The sequence below is a fragment of the Leptopilina heterotoma genome, unplaced genomic scaffold, assembly GCF_015476425.1.
Source record: "Leptopilina heterotoma isolate Lh14 unplaced genomic scaffold, ASM1547642v1 Lhet_47, whole genome shotgun sequence".
Classification (NCBI taxonomy): Eukaryota; Metazoa; Arthropoda; class Insecta; order Hymenoptera; family Figitidae; genus Leptopilina; species Leptopilina heterotoma.
The window spans coordinates 2,682,827-2,692,191 of NW_025111098.1; the positions used below are offsets into that span (position 1 = coordinate 2,682,827).

Consider the following 9,365-nt stretch of genomic DNA (forward strand, 5'->3'; position numbering starts at 1 on the left):
CGTAGTTTACCTGAAAGTTAATTCAAAGAAAATTTATTCTACTTTTGATTTTTTCAAAGTAAATGTTATATTTATTCTGTCATTAGGTATTTTTTACTCAATTCAATTTTAAAATGAATCTTTTTTTGCTTAATATATTGTATTAAAGTAAAATCTAATATATATTTCTGCAATACACTGCAAAAAGAAGTATCTTATTTAAGATGTTTTGGTAGTCATTTCTAAGATGTTATTGTAGTCACTTTTTAGTCATTTAAAATATCTTAATTTAAGATGTTTAAAGTATTTTCGTACACATTTTCATCATATTTTTTGGGAAAAAAGTTTTGAGGTTAACTATGGGCTTATATGTAAGACATTTTATGCATCTTAGTTTTTAGTAACTTAAATTTTTTTCGCATCTTACAATTCACAAGTATCTTATCGCTAAACATCTTATTGAGACAGAAACATCTTAATTAAGATACTTTAAAAAACTTACAGATGTATCTTACTTTTTTAAGACAGAAGAAATATCTAAGACGTATAAAACATCTTAAAAATCAGTAAGATACTTTAGAAAACATCTTATTTTAAGATATCAAATAAGACACTTATTTTTGCAGTGTAAAATATAATTATTGTATTCTTATTTTTGATTGAAGTTTTCTTAAAATATTTCAGGATTAAATTTTGATAAGAAAAGTTAATATTGTAAAATCTATAAAATGGTTTAAAATGAAAGTTTTTAAAGCTGTGAAAGTAATAAAAATGCAAATAGTTTTGTTTAAATTATATAGAATATATTATACACTTGTAAATATTTAAATACATATATACATATAATACAGTCTCCATCACTGTTCATCAGTCATATAAAATTATAAAAAATTGCCTACCTAATATCATGGTGCTAAATTCTTAATATTCTTAAAGCAATGAAATTGTAATTTTTAAATCGACACGATTTATAGTAAAGATTACAACCGAAAAAATGGAATCGTTGCTCATTTATAATACATACATACATACATACATACATGGATATGCATGTATAAAAATACTTTTGTAGCAGTTTTAGAACCTTCTTTATCAGTTTTAAAGGTTCTTGATTTTTTACACGCGGTAAAATTTAAGTCTTTGAGAAGAAAATCACTTACTTAATTTAAATCGTTCATTCATTTCGGAATGTATTGTTCGTATTGTTTTAATTTTTTAATTACGAAAAAGCAGCACTTTCAGTCATTTTTTAACACTTGCACAATTTTTTTTAACAATTTCTCAACTACACTTCTATTGTGAATAAAGAACACTTTTGTGGTTGGAAATGAGATTTCGTGTCCTAACAGTTGTTTGTTCTATTTTAATATTTTTATATCACTAAAAAATAAGGGAAAATACAACGACTCCAAAGTTATATGTACAAGAGTGATGTATGTGAACCGCAAATGCGATTTATAACAGTATATATAGAATAAATTGTAAATAAATTTGTTCAGTCTGATGAGACTTTCATTTTAGAGTTTGAGAGAAAAAAATGAAAGATTAGTGAAAATTGTAATGAGCTTCTATTGCTATTATTGGGCTCTGAGCCAATAGCGGCGATAGATTTGTTTGGTACATGAGCTGTGTATTACGAAGACGATCATTAAAATGGTTAGGCCTCTAACTCGAGCAAATTTTAACGGTAACGTAGGAAGGCATGCAACTGTAAAAACAAGCTAGACAAGGTAGGCTTGTCCGGATTGCTGTTGCTGCTGTTGTTGTTGTTGTTGTTGCTGTTGTTGCTGTGCACTGTGCTGTCTCCAGACACTTTTCTCGAGAGTCGAGTAATCCGAGTCGATGGATGAGTAAATGTGCTCCGAGAGGGGCCTTCTGCTGCTTTCGTTGAAACTGTTTAATGCAGGGTCTTGGTATGCGTGGTTCATTGTGAGCCGAGTGCTCGGGTTTATCGAGCTCTCTATGGTGGCAGTGGACTCGGTCCCATTGTCGTGGCCGAAGAATGCGGTGCTGGAGTAGGCTGGCGGGGCGCGCAGCAGTTCCGGCGAACCCTGGAACAACTGGTGGTGGCCGGAAGTGCTGCCAGGTACTTGGAGCGTTGGGGCGCACTCTTTTCCTGTCCTACTTTCGAGGGTGTAAGTGTTGACGTTGTTTCTGTACAAGGAGGGCCTGGTCCTGTCGTGAGGCAGCATCATGTACCGCAGCTTCTCCCAGAACCTCTTCTCGCCCCAGTTTATGACCGTCGCGGAGCGTAAGTAGGGCCTGAGCTCGGGGTCCGTCTCCGCCTTTGAAATGATGATCCCAGCTTGAATGACGATCAGCTGACTCATGCGCCCGCGCAGGGACTCGTGGATGGCCTCCCGGAACTCGAAGCAGGCCCACTCGGACTGCAGGAAGTTCCTGGTGAGGACGATGACCACCCTTCGAGAGGCCTCGGCCGCCTCCAGGATGACGGAGCTTGGGGCTCGCAGACAGGGCAGGTCCCGGTGATGCAGGCAGAGCCTGAGGCCCCTCAGCCCGTGCTCCAGCTCGTCCACCAGCGAGTGCAGCACAAAGTCCTCGTCCTTGGGGCTGTAGCAGAAGTAGCCGTCGTAGAGGCGGTCCTTGCTGTCGTTGGCGGCGCCACTGGCGCACAGTCTCACGCCGTACTTGGAGTAGGCCCACGTGCGCACGGGCTCCCGGAAGATGAAGGCGAGCACGGTCAGCACCAGCACCAGGAGCACGGCCGACAGCGTGGCGGCCACCATCGGCAGGTAGTCTGAAATCATTATGTGGTCGATGACGCCGCCCTGGGTGAAGTAGTCCGAGCAGACCGTCTCGTTGACGCTGAGCTGCCGGTGGTAGGGCGGACTCGCCTCGTTGTTGTAGCACCAGACCTCCTTCACGTCCACCACCTTGTGGGCATTGTCCGACACCCAGGAGGTGAGCTCCTGCAGGAACTTGCAGCGGCAGGACCAGGGGTTGTTCCCCAACCACAGTTGAACTAATCGGGTATTTAAAGTAGCTTGCCAAACTGAAAATATCACTAACCTATTGCCGTCCAGGTGCAGAATTTCCAAGGACCGCAACGGCAGAAGAGTCAAATTCCCTATGTGACTTATGATATTGTTCTGCAGGTACAGTTCCCGCAGGTGGGACAAGTGTTCGAATTCAAATCCTTTCAGTTCGTGAATTTTATTCTCCTCGAGGTGGAGAATTTGCAAATTATTTAAACCGTTGAACGTTCTGTTTTGAATCGACTCGATCTGACTCGCGTTCACGAAGAGCACTCGCATGTTCTTGCGTCCGATGAACACGTGGTTCTGCAACTCGCGGAAGTTGTTGCCGTCCAAGTAGACCTCCGTCGAGTCCATGGGCACCCGCCGCGGAATTTCGCGAGTTCCGAGACCCGAACAGTCGACCACGTTCGTATTCCAAGTCCGGTCGTGGTAGCACTTGCAATCCAGCGGGCACGTCATTTCACAGTCACACGCGTCGTACTCACAGCAATGGCACAACTCGAAGCAGTGCGTCTCGTAGCGACACAGGAACTGCTCGGGCCGCGCCAGGTACGCGGGGATGACCGCCGACCCCCGCGGCCCCGACACGCGGCACATGGCGTTGTCGAGGTCCATCACGCGCGGGTACTGGCGCAGCGCGCTGATGTTGTTGATCACCGGCAGCCAGTCCATCGAGCAGTTGCAGTTGAAGGGGTTGCCGCCGATGTAGAACTCGGGCAGCAACTTGCTCTCGGGCACGGGTGTCAGGCGGAGCGCGGTCAGTTCCATGGTCTCGATCATGTTCGCGTACATGTCGACTCGCGTGAGGTTCACTTTGCCGGTGAATGTGTTGGGCCGCACCACACTGATGTAGTTGTTGTTTATGAACAAGAGTTCCACGCTGTCGGGCACTGAGAGAGGTGCCAACTCCGTGATCCGGTTATGACTGGCGTCCAGCGTTCTCACTCGTAAATCAGGAATTTCGTAATAGTTTCCGAGGCTCTCGATAAAATTCCCATGAATGTCTAACCACTTTAAGTTGCTCGGAATGAATGCATAATCGAACCACTCGATGTGATTTTCCGAGAGGTTCAATAATAACAGACTTGCAATGCTGGTGAAAACACCGTTAATATCGGAAAGAAAATTACCGTCCAGTCGAATGGCCTCCAAGCGACCGTTCCTTTCGAAAGTGTCTCGCTCCACATGCTGCACTTTGTTCCTGGCGAGGTTTAAGATCTGCAGGTTCGGCAGGTCCCAGAGCATGCCTCGGGTCAGGTTGCCCACCTCGTTGCCGATGAGTCTGAGTCCTGTTAATTGATTCAAATTCCGAAAAGAGCCGTTGTGGAACTCGGTGATTTTGTTCTCGCCGAGGTCGAGAGTCTTCAGGAAAGCGAGGTCCCGCAGTGCTTCCGGTATGGCGGTGAGTTCGTTGCTGCTGAGGTCGAGTTCCTTCAGGTCGGAGCAGTTGCGAAACGCGAATGGGTCAATGGAAACAATGGAGTTTTCGGAGAGTGTCAGTCGATTCAAAACAAAGAGACCGTTGAAGAGCTGTGGTCCGATGGAGTGAATATTATTCTCCGTGAGCTCCAAGGTGTGTAAATTATAAAGCGGTAAAAATGCATTGCTTTCAATGAAACTAATGGAATTGTTTCTAAGATCGAGAATCTGCAGAAAAAAGAGATCCTTGAACATTTTGGCGTCGATTTTCGTCAACATGTTGTAGGACAAATCGAGAACAATGAGGCGAATTAGATTTAGAAAGGTCAGCTCGTCAACCTGGTCGCTGGTGAGTCGGTTACCAGCGAGGTTGAGCACCAAGAGTTGCTCGAGCCGAGAAAAAGTGCCCCGGGGGAGGTTTCGCAACTGGTTGTACTGGAGGTAGATTTCGCGAAGGTCCCTGGTACCGACGAAAATTCCCTCCGTCAGGGAATGTAGATCGTTGAAGCTGGCGTTGAAAATCCTGAGGTTCGTGAGGCCGGTGAGGGCATCGCTCGCAATTTCGTCGATCGCGTTGTGCTGCAGGTACAACTCCTGCAACTGCCGCAGCCCAGAGAGCGGACTCTCTTCACGTAACGTTCGAATCTGATTGCGTGCGAGATCTAGAATACGAATGTCGGCACGACAGTCCGCCCTGTTCGCGCGAGTTTCCGCCAGCCCCACGTCCTCCACGGCATGGAACTGATTTCCCGTTAGATTGAGAGTCTGCAAATTGCCCAGGCCGCAAATGACGTTCGTTGGAAGCGCTCGAATGTTGCTGTAGACGAACTCGAGAGTCTGCAGCTCGCGCAAACCCACGAGAGCCTCGGAGGCCACCTTGAGAGTGCGTTCTGCATTCCACTCGTGGTTCAGGGTCTGCACCTTGAGCCGCTTCAGGTCGGCGAGCGGCTGGAAGGCGGTGTTGGGGATCTCCAGGATCTTGCAGTCGCTGATGACGAGCTCGTCGATGCCGTTGAGTCGATTCCAGCTCTCGCCCGCGATCGTGCTCTCCGCGTAGTGTCCGCTGCTACAGCTGAGCTGCAGCTTGAGGGCGCCGTCCAGCGAGGGGAAGAGGCCCGCGACACTGGACGGGTCGAGAGCACGCAGAGTGCAGATCGCCGAGTGCGTATCGTTGCCGTCCTGCGACCAGTGGCACGAACCCTGCGCACTGTCCAGCGTTATTGTTACGAAGCAAAACAAACCCAGAAGCACTCTGCAGCATTTCAACACTAGCACCCATTTCACAGCCATTTCACTGCACTACACCCAGTGCAGTGTGATATAATGGTGATAGGAATCGCACTGACACTTTGTATCACGTAGGTGTGGGCCAATCCATATTTCCTCCCTCGAAATGACTCATCTACCGCACTCTTCACTCGGACGAACTGCACTTGCGACGACGACGACGACGACCACGAATATTCCCCGCGATTGTTTCACTTTGCAGCACGGAATTGAGCACATCAACCTTTGTGGAGCGACCGAGCGACGAGAAAATTACTCGAGAGCAAACTCGTTCTTGCTTTACTCGTTCGAATCGCACTGAACGCGCATCGAGAACGAACACACTGTAGAGCGTGCTACAGCGAAACGAAAGCTGCTTCTGTCTCCGTCTCTCTCACACGCTCGGCGGCGGAGTGGGGACTACTTGCGGCGCGGCCGATGGAGACCGCCACCGACCAGCACCAGACTTTGTTCTTCTATCGTCGAACGTCGGGCACACATATAGAGCAGAAGTAGAATTATATACGAGCACAAAGCAGAGTCTTTCTAACAATCTCCTATACACGGCCTCTCACTATAGAATGCACTATACCTGCCGCCGCCGCTCCCCCCCGCCCCTGCCGACCTTCCGTCCACAAACTCGCTCGCTCTCGTTCTCCCCTCCCTCCGCCCTTTCTCCGCTACTTCTCCGCTATACTGTTCACGCTGCTTGTTCATTTCGTTTAAAAATCTCTCTGACAAGCTGGAGGGTCATTCCAAGTCTACAGGCTGATGTACAGGCTCCCGAAACTGAATCGAACCATAGTTTAGGCCTAGGATTCCAGGCTTCGTTCGATCATTAACAAAAGGTTATTTCTATAGAGACCGCTGGTAACGCTCAGGGGCGTGAAGGGGGCACGCATTCAAGGTTCACAAGGAAAAATGAAACTTTTTGTCCTTTTTGCCTTGCTCTTTTATATGTTATTTTTTTCTCCATTTCTTTGTGCTTCCGTTATGCTTATAAAATTATATTTTACTTCGAATAAAATTTCAAAACTTACAATATCATTCACATCTGAATTTCTATTTTCACCTTTTTTTTCTTTCTATTTTTCTCAATTTTAAAATGATTTTCGTTATTCAAAAAACGTTTCTATTATTGCAATTCAAATTTATTATGAATTTGCAAAATTATTTAATTCTATTTTTAATTTAACTATATACTTTTTACATTTACAGGCGAAAAAAGGTATTATCTGAATATTATTCAATATTAAAAAATTTATTTTATTTAAGAAAAAATCTGACGGACAGTCAAGACAAAAATTAATCCAATGTCATAATTTCGTTTTTTAAAAGAAAGAGACTTCAATTTTAAATTCCTTTTAATAAGAAGGTTAAGAATTTAATTTTCAAAAAAAAAAATTAACATTTTTAGTCAATAAGAAATATTTGCGAAATTTTAAGTTATAAATAAATCGTTTTTATTGACATATGAAAGTTATATTTTTATTCAAGTGCAACTTTAAATTGTTTAAAATGTTGAAAATTAAATTCTTGACGCACAAAATAATGTTAAAATTTGTCTTTTTCCTTAAAAACACTTAAAAATGCGAAATTATATTCTTTTGTCTCGATTGATTGTCAGATTCTTCCTTAGTAAATTAGGTTAATTACATTTCCATGCTTTGTCGAATGATAATAAAAATTTCTATAAATTTACTAATACGAGATTAAAAACCAAAATTATATATTGCATTTTAAAACTGTCCTCACTCATGTTCGACAAATTTCTTTTAAATGAATGAATACGTTCCTTTAAAACGTATAGAATATGAGAATAAATATTTTTTCACCTTTATTTCCCTACAAGCACATAAAATTCTGAGAAGAATACGGTATACCTGAGAAAAGCAGTTTTTGTGCTTTTCAGTTAGGAATTTCTGAATAAACAATTAAAAATTGCTCAACATTTTTTCATGTGCCAAACGAAATAAAAAGAATACATAAAAACTTGTCTAACAATAAATTCAAAAAGCAGTTGGAAAAATTTCTCTATTTATTGAACATTTTAACATTTTCAATAATCTACTTAGAATCTGTATAATAAAGTTTTTGAAACGTCTGATATTTTTGAAACATAGAAAATATTTTTTTTCTCTAATAAAATAAGAAAAATAATTCTTTCAATCCCAGTAAGAAGCAAAAAATTAAAAAGAAATTGAAAATTCTTTTATGAATACTACTCCTGTCCGATTCTTTTGTATCCATTGGGAGCAGCAGAGAAAGGTACAAACTTAATTCCTTTCAATACACATTTAATATCCATGCAGTGGGTATAAAAGAATTGAAAAGAATTCGAGAGTTACACTGGAATTAAAAAAGATTAAAAAAAAGTCGCTGGTGTGAGCAGCTCAACTTAACATAGATTTTCAAGTTAGAAGTATTACACTCCAAGAAAAAAATTCTTTGAAGCACCCAAAAAGTTTTGTTAAATCAACTGTGTATAAATGAATTGCTTTACAGTTAACTAAACGTTTGTTTAATTCAACCAAAGTGAATATTTTTATTTCACTGAACAAAACACTGTATTACGTTAGACACAAATTTTTTTGTTTCTTTAAACAAATAGTTCGTTCTACACAAGAAACAATGTATTTAAATGAAAAATAATATTTATCAAACTTATTTATTTAGTTTAAATTACATTACATTTTTTGATTAATCTTCAGTGACTAATACCCTTTATTATCTTTATTATTAAGTTTTTAATTATTTGAAGTGATTTCAGATATTTTCTCATTGTCAAAAAAATGTTTTATTACATTTATTTACAAATTTCTTCAAAAGTAAAATTATTCAAAAACACCAATAACTTCTTTTTTAATTAATATTTAATCATTATTATTTTTCCATAGGAATTGGGATTTTCAAAAATTTTTAATTTAAACCTTTTGAAATTCAATAACTTTTAAGAATTTTATTATAAAATAGCTCGATATCTTCATGTTTTATAATAATTTAAACTTACAAAAAATGTTTCAAAAAAATTAAATTATTTACAAACATTTTAATAAAATCCTTCCGGTAAGAATTCAATTATTTTTATAAATAATACAATTGTTCACATCAATTGAATTATTTAAAAATTTTTTTTTAAATTCTTTGTAAGAATTCAATTTTTTTCATAAAAATAATTAAATGTATTCTATAGGATTAAATTATTTTTAATACAATTTTAAATTAATTCTTCGAAAAATGTAATTATTTTCAAACATTTTTTGCAAGAATTCAATTACATTTCACAAATATAGTGAAATTCTTCGCTGAAATTCAAATATTTTCAAAATCTACTTTTTTAATAAAATTTCTCAAAAGAATTCAATTATTTTCATAAATAATAAAATTCATCACAGGATTTCAATTATTTAAAAAAATTTAATAAAATTCTTCACTGGATTTCAATTATTTTTAATACAATTTTAAGTAAATTCTTCGAAAAATGTAATTAATTTGTTTACAATTCAATTTTACGAAATTTGGATTATTCAGAAATTCTTCAATTAAATATTTAGAAAATAAAAACTTGAAATAATTTTAAAAAAATAATATGTACAATTAAACTTTTTCAAAATACAATTATTTCTAAAAATTCATATTATACTATAATGCTTTTAATATTCAATCATTATTTAAATAATTTTTAAATAATTAATTATTATA

General features: G+C 39.3%; 1 protein-coding gene across 1 annotated transcript; it reads right to left on the reverse strand.

The window, feature by feature from the left end:
- Nucleotides 1-1,345: 1,345 nt before the first annotated feature.
- On the reverse strand, nucleotides 1,346-6,224 carry LOC122507418 (toll-like receptor 7). The gene has a single exon (XM_043620118.1). It carries the CDS (start codon nucleotides 5,685-5,687, stop codon nucleotides 1,701-1,703), a length of 3,987 nt encoding a protein of 1,328 aa, XP_043476053.1. The 5' UTR covers nucleotides 5,688-6,224; the 3' UTR covers nucleotides 1,346-1,700.
- Between the last annotated feature and the right edge of the window lie 3,141 nt (nucleotides 6,225-9,365).

Coding starts and splice junctions, on each gene's coding strand:
- LOC122507418 (XM_043620118.1), bottom strand. CDS start 5,687: ATGGCTGTGAAATGGGTGCTAGTGTTGAAATGCTGCAGAGTGCTTCTG.